At 39.5% G+C, this 25,069-nt stretch overlaps 1 protein-coding gene across 2 annotated transcripts in view; it reads right to left on the reverse strand.

Moving 5' to 3' along the window:
• Window positions 1-3,500: 3,500 nt before the first annotated feature.
• Window positions 3,501-25,069, reverse strand: part of LOC311494453 (oxysterol-binding protein-related protein 2-like) — a 29,039-nt gene continuing 7,470 nt past the window's right edge. The window contains exons 2-14 of one of the 2 annotated variants that reach the window (XM_084553514.1): window positions 18,311-18,655; window positions 15,676-15,802; window positions 13,757-13,832; window positions 12,916-13,050; window positions 12,435-12,532; window positions 12,148-12,330; window positions 11,910-12,017; window positions 10,823-10,912; window positions 10,438-10,558; window positions 9,310-9,435; window positions 8,804-8,927; window positions 8,413-8,500; window positions 3,501-7,212 (exon numbers count right to left, since the gene is read on the reverse strand). In XM_084553514.1, coding sequence (XP_084409640.1) covers window positions 7,110-7,212; window positions 8,413-8,500; window positions 8,804-8,927; window positions 9,310-9,435; window positions 10,438-10,558; window positions 10,823-10,912; window positions 11,910-12,017; window positions 12,148-12,330; window positions 12,435-12,532; window positions 12,916-13,050; window positions 13,757-13,832; window positions 15,676-15,802; window positions 18,311-18,347 — 1,416 coding nt within the window. In that variant the 5' untranslated portion in view covers window positions 18,348-18,655 and the 3' untranslated portion in view covers window positions 3,501-7,109. Of the gene's footprint in view, window positions 7,213-8,412; window positions 8,504-8,803; window positions 8,928-9,309; window positions 9,436-10,437; window positions 10,559-10,822; window positions 10,913-11,909; window positions 12,018-12,147; window positions 12,331-12,434; window positions 12,533-12,915; window positions 13,051-13,756; window positions 13,833-15,675; window positions 15,803-18,310; window positions 18,656-25,069 lie in introns of both variants that reach the window. The other variant, XM_084553513.1, reaches the window with a different exon arrangement.

The raw sequence follows: 25,069 nt of genomic DNA on the forward strand, positions 1-25,069 counted from the left end.
TTCAGAGGTGTTTGAAGCACAAATGTAGACGATAGTAAAGATAAACTCAAAGAGTCGCGTTCCAAATCGTTACTAGCTTTCTGAAAATGAGAAAAATCCAGTCTCAATATTAAATTCTGTGTCATTTCAAATGACCCTTTGGAACAAACTTCTTGTGTTTATTAGTTTGCAATAGACAGATGAAGCCATGAGAGGTTTTCAAAGTAATCTGAAAAGGCCTGACCCGCCTTCCAATCCGACTCGACGCATCTCAGCAATAAGGCTGCATTTACACACAGTCAGAACGGCTGTCTTTGTCTGGGACTTTTTTTTTTTTTTCAGATTGTAAAAATGGAAACACACAGTTTCTCTGTGTCAACTGTATTTAAATGCAGCTTAAAATGCGTATGGGAAATCCAGACTGTGCGTGTGTGTTCTTAACCAAAAAGGTAGCATCCAGTGCTTGTACAGAGCATAGTGAAGTGGCCACTGCTCTTGCTGTTGGTCATGTAGACAGTCAAAGTAAAACAGGACCCGTGAAGGATTTTAAAATAAAAGTATATATATATATATATAAATATATATAAAAAAGTAAATGTTTCATGGGTGAGAGGTTGTAAAAGATTGCTGAAACAAACCATGAGCGATGTCCATCTGTCAGAGTAAAACCATCAGGGAGTGCTTCTTCATCTTTCACCTGTAATGAATCATCAACGTTAAATGACAAGTGCATGACCTGGACACCTGTCCCCCAGCCAACCTCCCCCACCCCCACCCCCACCCGCCCAGCCATCCCGTGATCTTTTTGACCTATCCCACCTTTGACCTATCCCACCTCACGGGCTGCCATCTCTTTTCCAGTGTAAATACCAGATAAGAACCGATCAGAGTCCGCTTCGACAACAACAACGTGTAAATGAAGGACACGTCCTGTACAACATGTAAATCTCCAACATACCACAACACACACAGGCACACGTCCACGAGAGGCATGAGAGAGGCCTTTGCGCACCAAGCGGCAACACAAGCTGGAGCGTATGCAAGCCTGGAACTCGGTGCCCAAGCGTGTGCTTTTTGTGTATAAAACCAACAAAACCTACATAACAAACCAGAGATTGTTGTTGATTTGAATAATAAACGACAAACTGCATTGTGTACGTATGTGGCCGGCTCGTGCGGACTGTTTAAAACTCATTTAAATAAAAGTTGTATTCGGATATGAAAAAAAAAAAAAAGAAATAAAAACATATTGGTCTGTGTAGAGTTTCTATACATGTTGTGTTTGTAAAATGAGATGACATCGAAAACATCAAAGAAAAAAAAAAAAAGAATTATTCTGGCTTCCATGTAATTTTTGGGGTGGACGGATCATTTTATGGGACATGTGGGACATGCAGATGGAGAGAGAGAGGGCGAATTGGACAAAGGAGATGAGTAAAAAAAAAAAAAAAGATCAACTAACCCAACTGGAGCAAGATGAGGGTGAAAATAAAATAGAGAAAAAAGGTCGAGAGCCTAAAAACGACTACAAAGTGTTCCATTCACTGTTGTAAGTGCAATGAGCTAAACTTCCTGTTTCCCCATTGTAAAACCTTGTGTATGTTTCCGTGTATTCCTCCTGTAAATGGGTGTAGTAGACCTGGTGCATCATGCCATGTAATGTGATGAATGACAAATTATGACCTTACAATACATTTCAATCAGGAAAAAGAAATAAAAGACAAATACATAAAAACCTTTGTGTATGCTCTTCTTTGATTTTTTTGTTCTTTTTTTTTTTTTTAGATCTTTGTTAGAAAACAGTTATTTAATTTCCTGTGATCTGGTTTACACAACCTTCCTCAACTATCTGATCATGCACAGTAGATATTTTATCTGTTGTAATGTATCTTCACATATACAGTATCAATGTTAGCGGGACCTTCAGACTCTTTTTTCATTGTGGACTTGAATTGACAGCTACTTCATATCAAAGTTTTTGTCCTAGGGTGAAGTGCTAGTTTCAGTGCCCAACTTTTGAAGTTCAACACTTTTTTGAACAAACTAAGCTAATGTTTTGCACCAGTTCCATAGTAATTGTTAATTATGCAATTATATCAGATGTTTATTTAATTTGCACAGTGGCGAGGTGGTTAGCACTGATGCCTCACAGCGAGAAGGTCCCGGGTTCAAATCCATGGGCCGACTGGGCCTTTCTGTGTAGAGTTTGCATGTTCTCCCTGTGTCTGCGTGGGTTCTCTCCAGGTACTCTGGCTTCCTCCCACCATCCAAAGACATGCTGGTTAGGTTCATTGGTGATTCTAAATTAGCCGTAGGTGTGAGTGTCTCTCTGTGTTAGCCCTGTGATAGACTGGAGACCTGTCCAGGGCGTACCCCGCCTCTCGCCTAATGACATCTGGGATAGGCTCCATTGAGTCGTTTTAATGATGAGATGTAGTAAATTCTGAGGGGCGGAAATACTTTCAAGCAGCACTGTAAGTCAATATAGCACACCAAATAATTACACTAGCAACACAATTACAACGTTAATGCTACACAGGTGAATGGCAGAATGTTTTCAAAGGGAGTTCACTTCTGTAGAAAATGCACAGAAGAGTTGCAGTCTGCTAGTGGAGGTGCTGAGGTGACGATGTCACCTTTAGATGATGATGATGATGATGATGATGATGATGGAGGAGAAAACTATGACATGCTTCATGCAGGTGAGAGGGCACAACCTCCTACATGAAAACACTGTTGAACTAACGGCTTTCATTTGTTTTGCTGAACAATATAACCCTAATGAAGATTTAAAGAAGGGCTGATAAAAAGATCAACAGTGCTGTGAAAGCCTCTGATTTTTACATGAAAAACACAGAAATGTGTTATTTTCCATAAAACTAATGCTGGGGGGCTGGGGCATTTTTTTCAAATCAGACTTGGATATGACCAAGATCATTAAAATACTGACATTAATGCATTATTAGTTTTTGCGTAGCATCAGATTTAAAAGTTACTGTCCTCTTGTGACCTTAGAGGACAATAATGTCCCATTAAGTCCCACTGTAACCACATTTTTTAATCTCACAGCAATGACTCGATATAATCATCACCTCGTTGTTTACCATAAGTAACAGACTTTAAGTAATCAAACTGGCATTTAAAAGGTTAAAATCATCAAAATGCTTTTATTCTGAAATTCCACATCAGAACAACCGGATATTTCCTGGGTGACATCCTGAGGTTGTGTGCTATCAGGGTGACGTGGAATTAGTTTAATTATATATTGTAAAATAATATAACTGATTTTCGTAATACAAGTAAATAAAGAAGCATGGAATAAAGAGCAGACGCTTTACCCTTGGACTCCCTAGCCACAGTAAACTAACTTTGAGAAATATTATCTATAACCCACTCCATTTTCATCGAATTCCTTTTCAAAAGCAAGTGATTGAAATCCTTCTTACCCATTAATGCCATATAATGTTTAGATGGTTCCAATGTTTATCCTTTCATTTCAAAAAGGAGACGTGGCCAAAAACTGAAATTAGGATTTTATTAGTAGACATTTCCTCCATTCATTAAGCTGTCCACGTTATGGATACGACCCCTCACAGTTCCCCACCTCTAAATAAAACATCTGCTACAACGTTCTCACCAAACAACTGTTTAAATACTATAAAAATAAATCAATTGCACAAAATAATATGCCATTTTGCTTGCGATTACCTCTGTGCAACACTTGTACACACATATAACGTCGACAACCACATGACATAAAATTCAACAGAATACATTTGTAATAGGAAGAGCCGGCACTCAAAGCAACATTAAACTAAGGACTGGTTAAGGGACAGAGCGTTAGTCGTGTAACTGGTCAGTGTATACTAGCTGCTTGAACCATTTAACCAGCTGAAATGACTCTACAGTCAGAAATGCCAGCGCCTGTTGTTCCTCTTCAGATTCATCTACAGCTGTGGCATTTGACCAGTGTTTGTCTTGAGCCTCCTTTGACAGTGCAGCTGGATTAGTGTTGGTAGAATAGGTATTTAAGAACACAAAACTCTGAATTTGCAACCACAAAAGTAATGACATTCTGGACTTTACTTGTGAATTTAAGCAGCTGACTGGACTCAAGATGGAAAAGACGACGTGCTTTCCAATACACTGTACTGGCTGGTAAAATGAGCCAGTAAAAGTGTTCAGCTGACGTTTCCTTCGAGCCCTGATCTTAAAACCTGTTCTGATCTAGAAGTAAAATAGTGGAAAATGTTTAAGCTACATAAGTGGAAAAGAAGACAACTGAAGTCTTTCGTAAAACCTCACAAATATCAACACATGAATTAAAAAAAAAAAAAAAGGAGAAAGGAAAAATGACAAATCCAGGCACGAATCATGACATGCACAAGATGTGACAGCGTGGCTAGATGTAGTGCCAAGTAGCTCAGTGAGTTTTTTCTTTTTTTTTCCTCAAATATCTGAAAAATACTAAAATAAACTACAAAATTAATATTTAGAGACGCATCTGACGCTTCAAGCTGTGGAGCTGGAGACGGGTGGGTGAGTGAGGGGAATGGAAAGCAACTGTAACACATCAGACGAACGCAGCTATACGCTGAGGTGCAAACATTGCATAGAGTTGGTTTTGTGAACGTAACTGTTGAATGCACTGGTGAAAAATCAGGGCGTCCTCTGTCAGTCGGATGTTGCGGGACGAGCACTGGAGAGGATTTAACTTTGCGTGTTTTATTATTTAAGCGAGTGAAACCTTGAGGAGGTTTTTCAATAAGAAAGCCTCCTTTTCCCCAGTGCAAACAGAAGTACATGGTAAACAGTAACTGCAGCAAGAGCAAAGCAACAGAAGAAATGATTATTAACTTATGTCTGACTCTCTGAATAAAGGAATTTTACATCTGTTATTAATCAACACCAACATGACATTAACTCAAAGTAAAATCTCACACTATCATCTAATGTTTTCCCGCTCCAGATTTACAGACACGATTTATGTCTCCATCCCCAAAAACGGACGAGTCCTGCTCAGATGGAATGAAAGGAAATGAATATTTGGTGGGTGGACAGGGATAGAGTCAATGTTTCGAGGAAAGACACATTAGATGTTTGTCCAAATACAAAAGCTCTATCAGCTGGGAAGAATCTGAACAATCCTCTCCTTTGTGCTAACATTCATTGGAGAAGTTTTTTCTTTTCAGCAAGCTGTGTGTGGTGAGAAAAAGGTGGTGGTCTAACGTGGAGGAAACAATGAGGCCCTGGGCACCGACTAGTAATGACTAGCATCACTGGCTCTGCAGCCATCTAGCAAATGTACGATGTAGTTTTGTCTCCACTGGCGGCAATTTGCAGGTGACCTCTCAGACCCCTGGGCTTGTGCCTGGTAATCATGTAATCATGATCAGTGATCATCCATCAGCGCTCCATGTGAGCAGACTATCTACAGCTGCATGGTGAAATATATTACACCGACTGAATGAATGAATGTTTTTAAATCATGCTACAACAGCAGTGGGGTTAATAAAAGGTGGAAACCTTTGAGGTTCATGTTTTCGAATTCTCATTCACACGGAAAACCCACTGTCTCCTGGAATGAATATCGCTTTAAGTGAACACACCATGAATGTGCAGGTTTGTTACTGTTACTTCCATTTACTGTTTTGTTTGTTTTTTGACTTAATGTCACCCACTCTTGCTCACCAGAGCAGATGGAGGTTAGGCCAAGCCTGTTAAAATCACTAAAGGTGTCTTAACGCTGCAGGAATGTACATGCACAAGGTTTTATCCTTTAATCCTCGCTTGGTAAACCGTGAGAAAAACAGATTTCTGGTTTGTTTTTGAGTCAGCAAACTTTCTCCATTACTCAGTCTAAGTACAGATAGGGAGCAGAAACTGCAGGGTAAAAAACATAAATCCGACTTCTCTGCACTTGTGTGAAGCCCGTTTGAATATCAGTAAACATCAGCACGGTCGGCCAGGCGTCCATGCTGTGCATAAACATTCAGTTGGGATGTCATTTAAACTGTGGGCCAGTACTCCAACACTTTTACCAACTTGCACAGAATGAATTCACATACTAGTAGCACGCACTGTTGACACATAATATATTTTCTCCTGACAATCACACTGACGGTTGTTCTTCCACACACGCTGGAGCTCTGGGTTGAGTGTTAAGACAACAGAGTTGCATTTCTATGGGGCCAACAGCTCATATGTCATCTGACTCCATGTATTCCAGGAGGTTCCATGAGGTTTCTTTTCCAGGTTTGGTCCCACTCATGCTCTGCTGTCGAGGAAACATCCATTTTTTTTTTTTTAAGGAGTTGTCTTGATTTGTTTCAATACATAAACCAGGACTAGAAGGTTAACTGGAGAGTAACAGTGGATGCTAAATGTTTTATGACACGAGGACAGTAATGAGTTCATGCTTGCGTTTTTCTTTACCAATTTAGCCGACAGTGAGTATATATGAACTGGTTTCTCAAAGAGTAATATGTCATCTATAATTATTTATAGTGCTTGAGTCTTTAAAAGTTTCCTATAAAGAAAAAGCTTCCTCAATATCCGTCTTCAGTCAAAGGAGCGTTCACATCCCTGATTTCTCCGTCGACTGGGTGTCCATCCATGTCCATAAATCCATCGCTGTGAATATTATTTCTTAATTAATGTTGTTTTTACTCTTATTTTTTCATTTATGACACATGTGAGTTTTGTTGCCGCCTATCGGTGAGGGCAGCAGTTTTCTCGGAGAAGAGAGTTTGATTGCAAAGACGTTAAACATTCAGACTGGAGCTGCGAGTTGGAGGGCTGTTAACAGCTACCAACCCTCTGCCAGGAATTACATGGTTATTGTGCTCTAAACGACGTTGGGGCGTTTGCTGGTCATAAGGTGACGAAATCACACAAGATGCTGAAAGTAAGGCTGCCGTGACAGATGGTATACCATTTCCAAGTGAATAAAAGCATCTGAAGACTCACTAGACACCAGTGAGTCACCATTTAAAGACGGTGACGGAGGCTGGGAGATGAAGATGAGAGTAAAGGCGGGGTTCTTTTCGTTTCTCTCCAATTCACGACAGGCAGATCGTTGCAGGTTACAGGTGTGGAAGAGGAGGAGGAGGATGAAGGCTAGCAGGCCATCAGTAGATATCAGGCAGGTCCTGGTAGTTCCTACTGAAGTAGCCGCCAGTATACATCCACCCCTGAGCGCCAGTGTACAGACTGGGGCCCATCTGGAACCACCTAAAACATAAAACAGTGTGGAATATTACCTTAACCTCTAGCAGCAGTATCTTAATAGGGCTGTAACAACCATGGACTGTCTAAAGATGGACAATGGGACATTATCCTTAAAATTGAAGTCAAAGCTCCAGGCTGCAGTTTCTGGTATTTTAGGTAGTTAGTATAATACTGATGCATACTCAAGTGTCCACTATTCTGATGAGTTTCATTCTAGTTAATTATTCAACACTATAAGAACAGGATGTGACATCACAGGTGCCATGCCAACCGCCCTACAAAGTGGGACCATGAGAGTAGGATAACAATAAATAAATAAATATATATATCAATACAATGTGTAATCCAACATTTCTTTGTAACTGGTGGAGGTAGAGCAGAGCGCAGTATTAATCAAGCGAAAACGTGAGCAAGTCTGGTGGAAATGTGGGCGGGTCGTCGACAACGCAGCTCCCCGTGGTTCCATTTTCGCGCCGCACTCTGGCTTCAAACTCGCAAGATGGAGCCGCGTGTATCCTTGGAATTCTACTGTCAGTAAGGCCAATGGAAGGAAGTGGAGCCGCAGCATCCATGTTTATATACAGTCTACGGTAACAACGCGTTCGTGTAATTAATCACTAAATGTGCGTGTTGACAAGTCACGGTATTTATGTTCATCAAATATGGAAGCTGCCCCGGCAAAAGCCAGGTAAAGGCTGAAAGTGCAGAAAAAGCACAATCCCAACTATAAACAACCCACCGCAGCATAACAACCTCTTTGTGCCAGCATGTGTTATCTGTTATTCAGTTGTGTTTATGCGTTTCTTTAGTTCTCAGTGCAACTATGCAAGAAACTTGATCAGCACCATATCCACTAAATCAATCAAACCAATGTCCAGCTGCTCAGGGCACGGTGTTCATATTACATGAACAGAACAAGAATGGCACTCTCAGCAACAAAGCAAAAAGAGCATTTGCTAAAATGTTAAAGGTGCACATAATATTTGCTTATAATGATATAGCTATAGAAGTGGTGGGCCAGCCCATCCTGTACAAATAAACTATGTCAGTGAATATATTAGACTACTGTTTGACAGCAAAGTTGAAGTGTCACCTTCTTACCGATACCTCAAATAGTGATGAAACATTTGTTTATCTACCTCAACTGAAGTCAGTTCTGGAGAGCAAAGTTAATGTGTGCATGTGCAGTTGTGTGTTTGTTACCTAGGAGACCACTCCTCCTCATTCTTGGCTCTATCTTTTCTGGCAGCTCTCTGTTTCTCCTCCAGTCTCTCCTTCTCCTTACTGGCCTCTTCTTCACAAGAACAAAAGTCAGAAAGTCAGCAGGTGGAGCCGTTTGTGAATGAAGTTGTTTTATTTTGATAAGATTGCTTTCCTATTTCACGGCCAGTACTACAGACATCCAACAGGCATCCAGCAGGTGGCAGCGTCACCTTATTATTACATACTTTTTGTCTCCAGTTAGAAAAAAAGATGTAATGCCCAGATGAAATGTAGCACACTATTTCTAACAGAATATTCTAAATGACAGCTGTAACTTTTGATTGTTACTGTACGTTCAGGTAAAGGAAAAGACATTAAACACTCAGTTTACCCATGTTGCCATTCTCCATGGCTCTGATGTCAGGCCTGAAGCGGCAGTCGGTTGGGGGCAAGGTGGTTTCCATGCCAGGCTCCAGCTCATTGAGACTCATCGCAAAGTTAGTGAAGTTGTACATCTGGGGAGGGAAGAGAAGGGATAGGAGCTGCTGAGTACGTGTGTGTGTGCAGAAATATGGTCCGTTAACGCTCGCACATTTATCAAATCTGCTTTGTCACTCACCAAAATCAACCATCAGCATTATGTTCAGAAAATCCACTGACAACAGCTGCTTATCACCTGTGTCTTTGTTTGCTCAACTACAGGTTTGTAACCGCCGTGTGCATGAAAAGCACCTAATCCAGGCTTAATGTCAACAAAACCATTTTTAGGTGATACAGAACAAACAGAATCTCTGTTTCGACAGCACTGACTGACTCGTTCCAAGGTGTGTGATTTCCACTTGTGCGTGTATTTGCTGAAGGCAATGTTGCGTGCGTTTGTGATTTTTAGTGTAATACCGTGGAAGAGAGTGGCGGTCTGGAGTCTATCCTCCACAACAGAGTGCTGCCTGGTACCACACACACCGTCTCTTGGACTTCGGGCATGTCATCTGCATCGTCGTTCTCTGCTCCCTCAAGCTCATCCTGGAAATGATAACCTCAGTGTAATCACTGGTATATCGAAACTGCAAAACTAAAATATTCAGGGGTAGGTTACAGTTACCATCTATATCACAGTTTCTGTCATGATCTGTGTCAAACCTACAGCTGAGCTCAGAGGTTCACATACACTTTGTCTGACATAATTAAAACTGAATTTTTAACCACTTTAACAACTATAGCACGTCAGTGGCAGCATCATGTTGTTTTCTGGTGTACTTCAGAAAACAGATGGCAAATGATGAAGGAAGGTTATGTGGCTATACTGACCCAAAACCTCAAGACATCAGGCAGTAAGTTAAACCTTGGTCCAAGAGGGTTCTCCAAAAGGACAAGGGCCCCAGGTATACATCCAAAGGTGGCACAAAATCAAATTAGTATAAGAAAGTTGACCCTGACCTCAACGCAATAGAATATTTGGGGTCAGAAATGGAAAAGCATATGTGAGCAAGGAGGTCTACAAACCTGACTCAGTTACACTAGTCCTGTATATGGAGTAATAGGCTAATATTTCTGAAACTTATTCTAAGAATCTTGTGGAAGGCTGCAGGAAACGTTTGACCCAAGTTGCAAACATTTAAAAGTCAAAGTTTACAAGGATTAAATATCAGGCATTGTGAAAAACCGAGTTTAACTATTATTTGGCTAAAGTGTATGTAAACGTCTGATATCAACTGTAGATGCATTTTGCAGCTATTGCGCTTCACTACAGTTAAATGAGAAAGACTAAAGCAGAAACCTCAGCACCTGTCTACACAACCTTGTTGGTTTACCTGGCAAAGACCACACAGAGGGCTGTGGACAGCAACAGGAAATCAAGGTAGATAGGAAACAAACAAATGGGACCAAAAGTGATGTCATTAAAAAAAACAACCCAATAGTGTTGAGAACCTGAGTGAATTAAAGGCAACATAAATCTATTAGATCTGCACTAAAAACTTCAGCGGGCTTGATAAACATCAGAGAGCAATTCACACACGTTCTCACATTTTTTTGCTTTTTGTTATCTCCTTTCTTCTCCGACTTCTTGTGGGCCTCATAGGCCTGAGGGTCGACACTCCACATGCACTCCGTCCACTTTCCATAGATGACACAGATCTTCTTTTTACTGGAAGGAGTGAAAGACAGAACGCATGGTGGAAGAGGAAGAAGAAAGAAGAAGAATAAGGAGAAGAGGGGCGACATGAGGAAACAGGAGAGAGGAGAAACAAAGGTGATGAAGAAAGAGGAATTGGTATTAAGAAGAAGAATAACAGAAAAGCAAGACATGAATGGAGGAGAACAGGAGAAACCAGTTACTATAACAGCTTTGGAATTTTTAAAACTAAAAATAGTACATTCATACTGTGGCAATATCAAAGTAAACTCAAACCTCTTGTCCTGGATGTATCCCTCCACTTTGTGCAGCTCTTTGCCAAACATCCCACATGGCCTGAAATTCAACACACACTTGTCTCCAGTGCTGCAGGGGAAAAAAGGAAAGACGAGTCTGTTAACTTAACTAACACTAGCACAGTGATTGTAAATGAAGCTGAACTCAATGCAAAAAGGTGAACAGAAATAAAGCTTTATTAAGTTCATGTTTATTTGTGTGCATCCAGTCAGAGCAACATTTATCTGTGTAGGCCTGCTTCACAGCTCCTTGTGTGCGAATCGGGGCAACCGTGTATCGGATATGACAGTTGAAATTGGCTGTGGTTCAGTTTGTTCTTCAGGGAAAAGTCAAACATCTACTTAATCTGAGCACCAAGAAAATCCAACTACTTCATGGAAGACTGAGCCCTTTGGTTGAACTTATAGTCAGTTATTAGTTTTATTAGTTTCACAACCTTGGAAACTGAATTGACAAAACAAGCTTTTCACAGACACAGACACCACCTTGGGTTGGTATTTCGTCATTATTTTGACAATTTAAAGAATAAATTATAGATGTGTTTACAGGGCCACTGGTCAGCTAATCATTGAATATGAGCCTTAATGTAACATCATTAATTAGAACAGACTGACCTAATCCAGAGTGATCGGAGGGAATATTCATTCAGATTGAGAAGGGTGGTGTAAACCTTTGATAAACCTTTTTTTAAGAAAATATTCATGCCTAATAACCATGTAAATACTTGATTCAACCCTTTCTCTCTAGACAGAATTAATACATATTGTATCCATGTCTACAGTTCATAGGGTAGCAAAACAAGTTATTCAAACAAAATTTGAAAAGATGAGTGAAGCAACAGTTTTTCCAAAGTCTGTTGTGGATCCATCACTGTGGTCAATAAATTTGACAAGAAGGAAAAACAACTTCTTCGTTTAACTTATTACGCTAACTAGTAGTTATTCACTAATAGACATGTCTATTAGTGAATAACACACACACAGCTATATTTTGAGGACTATTTACACAGCACTTCTCATATTTAGCAATCACCACAAGATCTCCAATGCATGCATCCTTTATTTACCTATGGTTGACTATTTCCACTGTACCATACTGTTCTATCCAAAGTTTGCCCAGGATGATATTGTGTACACAGCAGTAAGGGTTGCTCCATGTGTATGCCTCGTTGAGCCTGGAGCGGAGGAGGAGAGAAAAAAGTAAATATGATGAGGCAAAGTAAAAGAGAGAAAGATAGAGAAACAAGTGAAAAACATGTGACAAGAAACTTATTTTGGATCAGAAAAATATTTATTGTGACCTACTTGAGTAGTTCTAGCGTGATAGTCCCTCTGGGCTCCGCCTCAACACTCTTGCCCCAAAATTTGAGTTTAGGGTAGATGGAGCCGTGGAAGACGAAGTCCCCGGCCAAGCTCTCTGCGTGGAAGGCACTGACTGGAGGGTGATGGGATACCTGCTCTGAGACCAGCCGGAAACCCTGGTCCTCTCTGTAGGGGACAGGTGTAAAGAAGGCAGAATGAGTTACCTGTTACCAGGGTGTCCTCAAAAAACAAAACAAAAAAAAAAACAGGATGTACGTGCATGTCTCTACCTGGTGAGTTCATAAGTCTCTCCCAACAGAGGGTTGAAGGGTTTTCCAGTTCTGTCCCACTGAGACGCAACAGCTGACACAGCAAAAGCAGCTACTGCCTGAAGACAAACAAGTACAGACCATGTTAGCGTGTCTGCAACAAGTAACCTTCACGGTGTTTGTTCTCCTCAGCATCTATTTGGACTTTTTCCATATGTGTCCATATGTGTCACAATTATTTTTTGAGTCCAGTATCGTATGTGTCTATGTTTTCCTTTGAGCTGTTTCACTGGATATTCATGGGCCTGCATTTGGTACATTAGCTGTGTTTCCACCTAAAATACCCAAAGCTTTAAGGCCCAGGAACTAAAAGTTTCCTTCAGACAGTTGGTTTTTTGCAATTCCACTGCAGTCTAAAGGTTGGTGAAGGTAAGACAAATGAACAGTCAACAGCATGCTAAGTAGGTGAAATAGTAAGCATGTGCATCTGAGCGTCTCTGACCTGCATGCGCTCTATGGAGTCGGACAGCGAGCAGGCTCTGTTGATGAGGTAAGTATGTTCCATGTACTCTGTGATTCTCTGCAGGAAGCTCAGAGGCTCATTGAAGGCAATGGGCATTGTGATCTTGGACAGTTCCTGTAAAAAAAAAAAAAAAAAAAAAGACAACATCATTTCACACTGGCAAACATTACGTTGTTCGAAAGTATTTGAATTTCTTGGATGCGGTCCATCTTGATTCCATTGGAGCGGAATTGCTGGCCAATATTTCAGAATCTCCAAAATAATTGCCAAATGTGGGCAGTAAAACTTTAATGCAGCTTGTAAAAATTGGTTTGAAAGAAAAAAGCCAACTGTATTTGACTAGGCTGGTAATGGTATACAGTGCGTAAGGAAAGTATTCTGCCCTCCTTAAATTGTTCACTCTTTGTTATATTGTAGCCCTTGCTAAAATCATTTAAGTTGTTTTTTTTTTCCTCACAGCTGGACTCCAATGAAGGTGTAGAACCATCTCAAGGATGATCAGAAGAAATGGACAGCTCCTGAGTTAAATATTCGGGGGCCTGCATACTTACAGCCATGTGATATTTCAGTTCTTCTTTTTCAATGAATTTGCAAAAATGTCTACATTTCTGTGTTTTTCTGTCAAAATGGGGTGCTGCGTATACACTGATTAGGAAAAAAATTAACTTACATGATTTTAGCAATTGGCTGGAATATAACACAGAGTGAAAATTTAAGGAAGTTTGAATAGTTTCCGTACCAACTGTATATGGTATCAATGCTGTTATTCTCTGTATGTGTAGAGTACTTGGACCGTGACACGAAACCAGTGTGTCCTTACCAGCCCGATACATTTCTTCAGGATACTCCAGATATTGATAGTGCTTCTGGAAAACATGGGTGCAGGTAAAGACGTCCTGAAATGACACCGAAAGCAAGGGAATGAGGGCATGTTATGGTCTGTCAGGTTTGTTAGCAGGGCAGAAGACACAGGAATGCGACATGAAGATAACTGTTTAAACATGGTATATAAAGCCAAGTGAGGTCATTCAAAAGGAGATAAGTTATACACCTCTCTTTACTTGCACTCTTCCTTCAATTCTCGTGACTGAGTGACTGGGCAGAAACTCTGGAGTTAATGACTTTTTAGGTCATTTGTTCTGGGTATTTGAAAATTGATTGTTAGTTAATTTGGTTTTAAGGATTAATCCCCCATACAGGGGTGAATTTCCTAAGTCAACTAGTTGTTCTGAACTCTTACTTGTGAGACACACGTCTGTGTTGCTTTCATAAGAAAAGTGGTACATTGATGCGTTCCAGGATTAATCATTTCTCATTAGCGGCTATGGAAACTTGCCAGACCTAACAGACGTTGCTAAGTCGCTAGGTAATACTCGGCTCCATGTTAAAGAAGTCATCAGTATGATCACATATTTTGTTCAAACAGAGGACCAAAAAGTCAAGTGTAACTTTGTAAGCAAGTACATGTAGAAAAGACTATTAAAAGACACCAAACAAAAGACAGTGGGTTGGGTAAGCCAGTTAGACTTGGAAAGTTGGGCGTAAACCCTTCATCGATCATAGCTACGTCAAGCCTTGAAATAAATATTTCCACCCATCGCACCATCTACAACTAACTGAAACTATGACTAGGCTCAGTCCAACGAAGAAAATGTGTGTCCACCCTGACTCATTCTAGTGCAGTACTAGAATGAGTCAGGGTTTTCCATACAATGTTAATGCTATGGTGGCTCACCAGGGTCAAATTTACTCCAGCATGGTCCATACATAACATGAACTAGCTTTACCTTATAAGAGCTAGCTAATAGAGTTAAATGTGCTAATACTATTTAATCTTACATACATTTGTCCACAGAAAGCCACATCAACAGCATTATGTTTAGTATTCATACATACACCCACACCCACACACACACAAACTGCACAGGCTGCTGCTAATTGTCGCTAAATCCAATATTAGCGTCATTACGGCAATTTAATGACAGACTGATAAAAAAACAGATTCTCTTATTCTATGTACAGACATTTAATATACTGTATGAATTGTTTTTAATAGGTGGGATAGTACCATAATTATAGTTTTTTTATTAAGACAGTATACCCCCACCCAAAAATAAAACAAAACAAACAAAAAGCAATCTTGCGAAATCTTGTGGGAAACACTTTACATTAACTTCCATTTGTGCCAAGAATTACATTAAAAATGACTGCTGCTATCACTTTTACTCATTCAGTAACTATGCAAAGAAAGAAAAAAATGAGTGAGCTCTGCAGTAATGTGCACTGACTCCAACAATAATGCTGGTGGGCCATCCCTCATCCCTGGTCCAGTGCAGACTACTGCGTCACCACATCAGTAAGTCTCATGTCTGCATTGCACACAATCTGAACCTTTAATGATGTACAGTACTGAGTGTACAGTATAACAGAAGCCATTGTATTATCCTGCTGATCTTGTTTCACCTGCCTCTGATAAGGCATAATATTTAGTCCCAGACATAACACAATGCTTAGATGGTGCAGCAGGGTTAAATATACGTATTTTCGCCCAGCCTAGTCTTACAGCCAGGTGTACTTCCAGCTGTCGCAACTGACCCCTGGTCCTTTTGGGCAAGGTATCACAAAAATTGTAACCCAGCCAAAACACTGTGTCAAAACATGTCTTCAAATACTGAACAACACATAATAGCAACTACAAACACACCACTAATGGAATGTGGTGCTGGAATGCAGCAGTACCTGTGTTTCTTGATGCCGTTAGCCTGTGGTACTGATCCATTGTTCTTCTGCTTGCTGCTATCAGACATTTGTGCATCTTTGAAACTGGCCTCTGACACCCCCTCATACGACTCGTCTGAATCCAGGCCTGCGAATAAAAATGGAACATAATACAGTCAGCTATGCCTCAACGCCAATGTTTGTTCTTTGCAAACATAGAAAGCCTTATTAAAACTAGTTATATGATTGAGACACAAATAGGCCCAAATAGACAAATGATTTTGCTGGCAGACACTTTTGGATTAAATATTAGAGGCTCGTCTGCAACATTATACCTTCACAGACAATGCTTTGCATACTGCTATGCACCAGGAACTATTTGGCTGGGTTTGACTGGCAAATTTTATTGATTGTCTGCAACCGTTTACCTTCGCGATTCCGATGTTCCAAGATGTAAAACAGTCTAATTAATGGCAAAGAGCTTACAAATTGTCACTGTGCAGTCATTTAATTTTATTAAAAAAAAACAACAGAAAACTTGCTAGTCATCGAGTTGGACAGTAACAATAGAGCTACACCTTACATGGTCACACAGCATCTGAGTACTTAATGATGTAGGGTGGAGACAAGGTGGGGCCTTTTTACCAGCTTAAAATAGACCATAGAGTTTGTCATCATTAAGCAAACACAACCACGCAGTCGTAAGTATTATGTCACAGTGGGTATTCATTAAATCTATATATGACGTGGCCTAATTTACAACATGCTCGACAAGATTACCAAACTGGATCAGAGTCAAATCCAACTAGTACAGTGTACATTACATTACAAGATTTTAAATAAAGATCTGCAACTGGTAGAAGCAATATCAGCAGACTAAAAAAATAATAGTAATAATGGTGCTGATATAAAACACAAGTGAATTTATCAAGTATAAAGCCAGAGCTGTGAAAGTCTCTTATGAGTTCGAGTTGGACGCCACCTGATGCTGATCACGGTGCACATGTGCTAATGAATAATTCATCAGGCCTGGTCTGCATCTGTCTCCGATTAGTAAGATGATCATAATAATGGCAGAGGGACAGGTGCAGACACACACACTTTGTATCTTTTATTTATATCTGCATGGAAACATCTACTTGCAAAGGATATAATAGCAGCACCACAAATGGCATAAAGATTCAATACAATGATGCTAATAAATACAATACAAATACAACCGTGTCTGTAAACCCTTCAGCACTGCACCAAAGACTAATGCTCTAGCTAATATTTCTACCAATGTTAAATGTTTTTAATCTGCATTCCGCTATTTTTCAAAGTCATTTCCAAACATTCACTGCTGCCACAGTTGGCATTTCCCTATATGAGTGAACCACCATAACCCCAACAGTAACTTCTGTCCAAAAAATATTGTTCAAAGTCTATCTCTCCACAGTCTGGTGAAACAGACTCGAATTTAAAAATTCATTTTGTAATTAGCTAATGCATGGATATCAGACCCTTCATGATGACTGTAACATTAGGACGCATGATATCCCATGGGTGTTGACTTAAAGGACTACTGTGTAAGATCTCTATGGAATAAGAAATGTGAAACCACAAAAAAATAAATGATTACTAAAAGTCAGGAGGGTTGGTGAATCCATTCGGCTATCTTCCTCAAGATGGGACATCAAACAAAGCTGATTTTGGTTAATTACGACCTAACTGACGCCACACGACTCCATTGCTTCATTGCAAACCAAACCACAGAATATCACACTTAATGTGAAAACAACCCCTTTAAAAACACATCTATGCATCTATTTAGAGATTTGTACTGTGTCCAAATCCAATACAAAGACATACAGGCATGAACCATGCACTCTCCAGAACGTTAACATTACTGATCATGACTGAAAGACAAGCATCCTCTGAATTATTGAACTAATCATCAGACCAAGACAGGTTGGATTTCAATGGATGGTACTATGCCTCTATGACAAAAACAAACCATCTAATTAGGACTCCTGTAGGAAAAACAGTGTTCCAATCCCTGTGGATACACACTTTAATAAAAAAGAATCCACACATACGTATATGTACATATATGTATATGTATTTGGTCTATGAACTGCCAAAACTGAGTTATAACTCCTGCTAAAATAAGTGAGCAGATAGCAATGATTCAAATAATAAATCAGCAGGATGACTTTTTCCAGCGTCATCTGGGGATTTTGGTCTACTGAGCTGTAATAAGTATAAGAGTAAATTTATCAGGCGGTAAATTAAGATGTAAGAAAAATAGGAACTACTGTGAATATTATGCTGCTTTTCTTATGTAATATGACATCTACATGATTTAGATTATGGTTTGCTTTATATTTTGGACTGTTGTTCACATAAAACAGACATTTTATTGACATTGCCTTAGGCTACGGGTAATTTGACAAACCAAACAATTTGAATTATCAGATTTATTTAGAGTCAACTGATTTTTCCCTCTGAATAAATCCTTTCTATATTTGTCATCAAAAATAATAAAATTACAACACTGAGTTTTGCCATTCCCAAGATTATAAATACAGCAATGTTTTCCTTTTTTTTGGAAAAGATTTTGGGTCCACCTGTAAATAATTGAAAAAAAAAATGATAGCCTGCTAGAAGCACCTACCTGTGACGGCATCGTAGAACTCGTCCTCATTGCTCATTTTCTAGAGTCAAAGCTGACCAGTCAATTAGGACAGATATTTGACTTCTAGCACATGTTCCTTTTGGTGGCTGCCCTGCAGAGTTCCTCTGGAGGGAGACCTGTCGATCAAGGTCCCTCTGTAGAGTCACCAGGGAAACGGCACAATGTTCGTTTAGTGTCGAGATGAAATCAGGTTCACGCTGGCAAATGTCTTGACCACAGGAGAATGATACCAGGACAAACCAATCAGTCAATAATGGGAAACCAGCAGCAAGCAGACGGCTGATGTTACTCAAGAAGTCTGTTTCTTTGGTGTCAATTAGTTACCTGCAGAGACAAACAAACAAACAAAATCAATGAATGGAAATCAAAGGTTTTTCTACCAGGACTGACAATGAAACAAAGTCAAGTCTTCATCCGCATCAACAAAATCTGAGTGATTGGAAGCATTTTTTATAGCACTGCATTTGAGCTGCACTGCAATTTAGAGGAATTTCTAGACTAATATTCCCATGTACTGTATATGATACAACTACTAGACATAATGCTAGTTTTAACATATGCTAACATTTCTGCAGCAAAACCTATGACCTTCTAAAACACAACTGCCATTCTATGAAGATACTACAAAGCTGTCATTTCAGTCATTCCCAGCTACCTAGGCTTTGAGCTGAAAATCTGCTTAGCCTGTCTGAGCAGGAATCTTGTCCATCATGGCCCGATGAGTGCAAACAGAGAGATTTCTAGTAGTTACATAATCAGGACACTACTGTCACAGACATTCTAGGTCTTTGTTACTCTCTGTTCACTCACTTTAAACTCAAGACCCAATATGACCTGTAATTCTCAAATTCAAAAATATGCACTAACAATTAAACTTTGACTAAAAGAGTGAAGTTTAATGGACAACCAAACAACTGATTGTGCAAGCTTAACATATTTGCCTTAGATATTAAGCATAATTTGACACAATTGGTGGTAACAATGTGCATGCGGGACATCATAGCGCTAGCTGGTAAAACACCATCATGATTTCTTTTTTGGGGCATGTTCCAATCAACTGTAAACAAATTAGCCTCCATGGAGTGACTCCAGACCTTTCCACCACAAATAAATCTGCCGGCAGGGGTAACTGGTCTAGGTTCCAGGCTATCACAGTGCTATCTACAGATGAAACTTTCTTCATCCAGTTGAGTGCAACCATCAGATAAGTGGAACCAACCAACCAGCTCCAGTTTAATTCTTCACACAGTACAGGTTAGTGAGAGGGTCATGACAGTGTTAATTAATCACCATTAAAACTGCTTTCAGAAACAATCACTTCCCACTGGTGGCAAGTTAATGTTCAATAAAAGATTCCTAACTCCTATCTCTTAATTGTTGTTTGGATCATTATCACTGCCCAGTGTGCACTTAATGAAAATCTTTAGTGACAACACGAATCATGGTGACAAAGTCTACCGGCTTATTTCCCTGACCATTACAACCGATATGCTTGAGCTTAGCAATAGTACAAGGAAACCACACTGAAAAGGAACATTTTCTCTTCAATGACACAGCCCACATGGCAAATACGACAAATGTTGACTTACACGTTGACTCATTTGTTTGATAGAAGCTCAGTACTTGGCTAGACACCTTTAACCAGCAGCAGCTCCTTTTAGACAAAATAAGCTTTGAACTTGATTTAACCTTAAGATACATGAGGCTCTAAACGATCTGGATATCACAAACAGTCATGTGAAAAAGTGAGCACACTGGAAATGACTGGCAAACGCTTTGAAACAATGTCTACATATTTAGCTTTTTCAGTCATTTGCTGAACAAAAATCTCCATTCATGTCTTCTGTGGAAAAAAAAAAAAAAAGAAGTGAGTTTCGTCTTGGCCTCTGAAGCTAGTACTGGCCTCTTTAGCAGAAATAAGTTCTTGTGGGCAAATTGCATTATGGCCTGCCAGTCTCTGATGTCAGCTTGGATTTACTGCCTGTTTCAAACCCCCAAAACATTTCAAAGGGATCTGGACTCTGAAGGTGCAAAAGTCGCGGTATGACTTATCTATGTTTTATCACAAAAACCTGAACCTTTTAATACAGGGCGTGTAGAAACAAATAATTCCCTCTGTGTTTAGAGCAGCACATGATTTGGTTAATTAAATAGTAACCTTGAATTAACCCATTTCTTCTTTCTTTCTTAATTAAGCCTATGATTTTAACTACAGCCACACAGCTTTTTAAAACCTAGTTCATGGAACAGCTTTTGATGAAACAAAACTGCTGAACTGAATCTGCTATTCTATTCAAAAAGGCTGTATTCCTAAATGAAACTAATTCCCGTACTGTGAGACTGCTCACACAGGGTTAGTTTCACATGATAAGCACTACAGCCTTACTGCACTTAGTGACTTTTACTGGACAATGACCAAATGTTTAGACATTTGCCAGCGTTCTGAAAGCTTTACATACCTGCAGTGCAATCGAATCCTTGAAGAGTCAAAGACATTTATACAGTTGCTCAAGTTGGTAAGAATGCCAATTGTGCGAGAAAATGGTGCTTGTTCTTTCCTTTTCTCTCACTCTGCCTGTCTCTACACAGTGAATGGGTTTTACCTTTGACAAAAGGTAACGCCTTCAGCACACAACTGAACTTTGGCCCTAGGCTGCACGATCGATAAGATGAACAGAATGGATGACAAGTTGGTATTCAATACTTTTAACAGCCAATTCAAAGTCCAACCCTGCATTTTTTGGTTGTGGTAGGTTGGCTCCTCTGAAATATAGGTGAAATATAGATCTTTCCCAGGTCATATTGGGTCTTTCTCAGATCTATACAACAACAGATCTATACAACAAACTCAATAAAGAGATTGCATTTGAAAAGGGAGTTGACTGATTATCTGTAGATTAGATATAGGGAAGAGATCTACAAGGCTGACATTTTCGGAGGCATAACAATCACATAAACTAGGTCAGTCCCAAAAATCCGCATCTCATCTTTTTTTTTTTTCATATTTAAAGCAATGTTTAGCCATATCGGGGTTCGGTAAATATGGTTAACCAACACAAAGCATTTTAATAGTATGTAGTCTTCACAGAAACTGTTTTTTTAGTAGTTCAAACTGGCTGAAAATTCGATTTGCATGAGTTATCACTGTTTCAACATTTTGCTCATCACTCGCCAGTTTACAACCCTGCTGCCACTGAACTATAGGGTCCATTCATACCACGTATAAGTATCCTTTATTGAAGCTTCCTTTCAATTTTAAGATCTGAAATAGGCAGCATGTCGAGATGCATTCCCTTTTACTCAGAGGTTGAGATGAGGCTGCCATTCCAGCACACTGAGTGGACTTACGGTGAGTGAGAGTATTATGAATAAAATAACTGTATTATTGATTTGATACAATAACTTGAAATAGTTCTGACACAAGTTCTGAAACGCCATCAAAAATAAAACTAAAATGGGATGGGTTACAGGTCCTGCAGTAATGTATTTGACCAGGACGCACCACGATTAATTATTACTCCCAACCTTGAAAGTCAGGTCAACTGTGTATTCTACAAAAATGTATTAATACTATGAATCTTTAATGTCCCAAGAATTTATCCAGTATTTCCTGGAACGGCAGCGTGCCTTGGTTGTGAAGTACCATTTACTCCTAGTATCCACCAATCAGCCATATTAAAGCCAGCTGCCTAGTACCCAGTCTTTGGGTCGTATGGGTTGAGGGGAGGGGCCAGTACATGCCACAGATACTTGATTAGTTGGGGACTGGAGAGTTTGGGCTGATTTTTCATGGTTTTTTGAGCTTTTCCTACATATAATTTTTTTGGTGGGGCAGCCGCACTGTTTTGCAAGGCACGGTTGCTGCCACTGGAGAGTGTCGATGCTATGGGTTGGGGGTACCTAGTTAGCAACAACATTTAAATAACATCCACGTGAAAGCCTGGATCAAAGGTTTCCCAGCAGAACTTTCCATTGCACTGAGATGTTATTCACTTTACCCATCAGTGGCTTTAATGTTGTAGGTGACCGCTGGGTTTGCAGGCTGTAATATATCTAACTGTACGAAAGCCAGTTTAAACACAATCTCATAACAAAATGCTTCCAGCTATGAAAACCAAGCCCCTGAGCCTCTAGACAATTGGCATTTTGTATTAAGCAACAGAAGGTCTCATGTTACCGACAATTTACTCCTTGCAGTCAAGACAACACTGACTCTCAGAGCACTCATTGTTTACAAACCATTCAAAGCAAACTCGTTTTAAAGGCTGGTGAAATAAATGAGAGCTGAGAACCTATGCAACATAAGAAAAATCTTCTTAGATTATGAGGCCACAGTTGAAGAAAATGTACTGGACACACTTGAAGAGGAACAATCAAACTAAAGACCTCATGATTAGGTCTGAAACAGGAAATTGAACGCAATATCTGGGATTTCATCTTCGTAGTGCTCTAAAAATCAATTGTTTTCATTGTGACATAACTCCTTTTTCACAATTTAGAGAACAGATGTTTCTTTGCATTTCACACCATCATCAACAACAACAAGAGACAAAAAAAATGATTTTACTTATTTATATTTGCACAAACTAAAACTTGTTTTGATGTAAAATGCACTTTTATTCTATGTTTAGATGTTCTTCTGGTAATCCTGTGTTTTGTAATTAAACTCAATTTGTATTGCCTAACTATTACTGACTGTGAATCTGCTTCATTTATCTGCACAGAGAGACACAGAGAGAGCGAGAGCGAGAGCGAGAGAGAGAGAGAGAGAGAGAGAAACAGACAGAGCTTTGTGATTGGCTGCAACAGGCTCTCAGATCATATCACTCGCTCTGTCCCAGATGCCTGCGAGCCATTACGAAACTATGACCAGACATGGCACCACAGGCACACCATTACCACACTCCTCCATACTTGGATATCAACTTATCCCAAAAAAACCCAACCTGAGCTGGTCCTATTACACCACCCCCCCCCCCCCCCCCCCCCCCCCCTCAAGTGGATGATCATTTTGGAGAATGTAGTTTGTGGTGTTGTTAAACTTGACTGAATTGAACATGAAAGTGTTTCTGTCATTTAGCACAGCCCACTGACTAAAATGGGGTTGTCACAACCCAATACAATATGACAACACAATACAATTTAACAGTACTAAGAATAAGAATAAGAAAAACCTTTATTTGTCTCGCAATGGGGAAATTGCAGTTTGCAACAGCTTACAGAAAGGGCAGAATAAAAAATAACAAGAGCAAAAAGAGTAGCTAATAAAATAAATATAATGAAATAGAATAGGATAAAACACACAGTTGAATCAACAGCACTCCAAGTTATTTTAAACAAATGCTAATTACCTTCATGAAGCTAATATTCAGTGCAGGACTGTCGTGTCAGAATGCCTTCCTAGTGTATATAAGATAAAGTTCATACATACATAGTGTGCCTATTTCATTTAACACTAGATCATTCATCCTGCCTTCACCCTGAGTTCGTTATGTAATTCATCTACTGCAGTGCTAATCTCTTTCTTCCACCTGAAATATCAATGGCTAAAATAATACTTTAATACTTTTAATACTTAAAACAATAAACATATGTGCCTTGTCTTTAGCAAAGAATTAAATAAATAACAGTTAAGCCAAGATACAAGGTCTATTATTTTTTAATCCTAGAAAATGTTCTAACCGTATAGTTACATAACTAAAACAGCACAACCAAACTAAACTTTATTTTCAACTGAAAGTTACCGATAACCATCTGAACAGGCAAATTTAAAAGGAAAGAGTTTTCTTATGAGGAACCTTTGAAAATCATCCCTAACTACTGACAGCTGACAATGGTCAAACTGAAATAAATGCCTACGTAGAGCGAAGCAAAATTCTCGAATAATTTTTAGTGAACAAAATGTTTTGCTGTATTTGTTGACTAATGTTCCAATGGCAAAATAACATCCTTGGCAATCAACTGAAACGTTTAAGAGAAACCTACCGATGTGACGTATCCATTAGTAAATATAGTGAAGCCAGATCGATCCCCCGAGAACGGACAAGCACATCCAAAGCCACAGGCACAAAAATAAAGAGGTTAAGGAGCTGCCGTGCGAGGTAAGGCTCAGTACTGACACAGCACACACCTCTGTCTATCTCTTTACACACACACCTACTTCAATAGTTGACACACCTCTGCACACTGTGAAACACACACCTTAAGTATGTATATGCTGAACTGCACAACTGGATGAACACTGAGAGCTGAAGCTGTGCTGTACAGGCTGTACCAACATTTAACATAACCCACAACAAATCTGAAGTTAAGTAGGAGTGCGTCATATGTAGAAAGGGCAAATAATTAAAGTAGTTTGAAACAAATGTAGGAATGTTACCACAGTAAATAGTTTGTGTCTCACCAGAGCAGAATCCTGTCCAGCCAGACCAGTGGCTTCTCAGAACGGACAGATATTACTAACTGAAACTTTCTGATGACTCCAAGGTGTAGGGCTGGGTTTAATAAAATGATTTTCCAGTCCAGAGTTGATGTGCGAGATACAAAACACAACAGAATTAACAACTGATTGAACTTGAGGTCAAATACTGTAGAAATATTACAAATCTTTAGAAACAATGACAACATTAGTTTTGAGACATAACAATGTAAATTTGTTAAATATCTCAAAATGAACTGAAGGGAGATTATCCTTCACACCTGCTTATCACTTGTATCAATAGTAGGACACTGGATAGA

The sequence above is a fragment of the Chelon labrosus genome, assembly GCF_963514085.1.
Source record: "Chelon labrosus genome assembly, chromosome: 10".
NCBI classification, from domain to species: domain Eukaryota; kingdom Metazoa; phylum Chordata; class Actinopteri; order Mugiliformes; family Mugilidae; genus Chelon; species Chelon labrosus.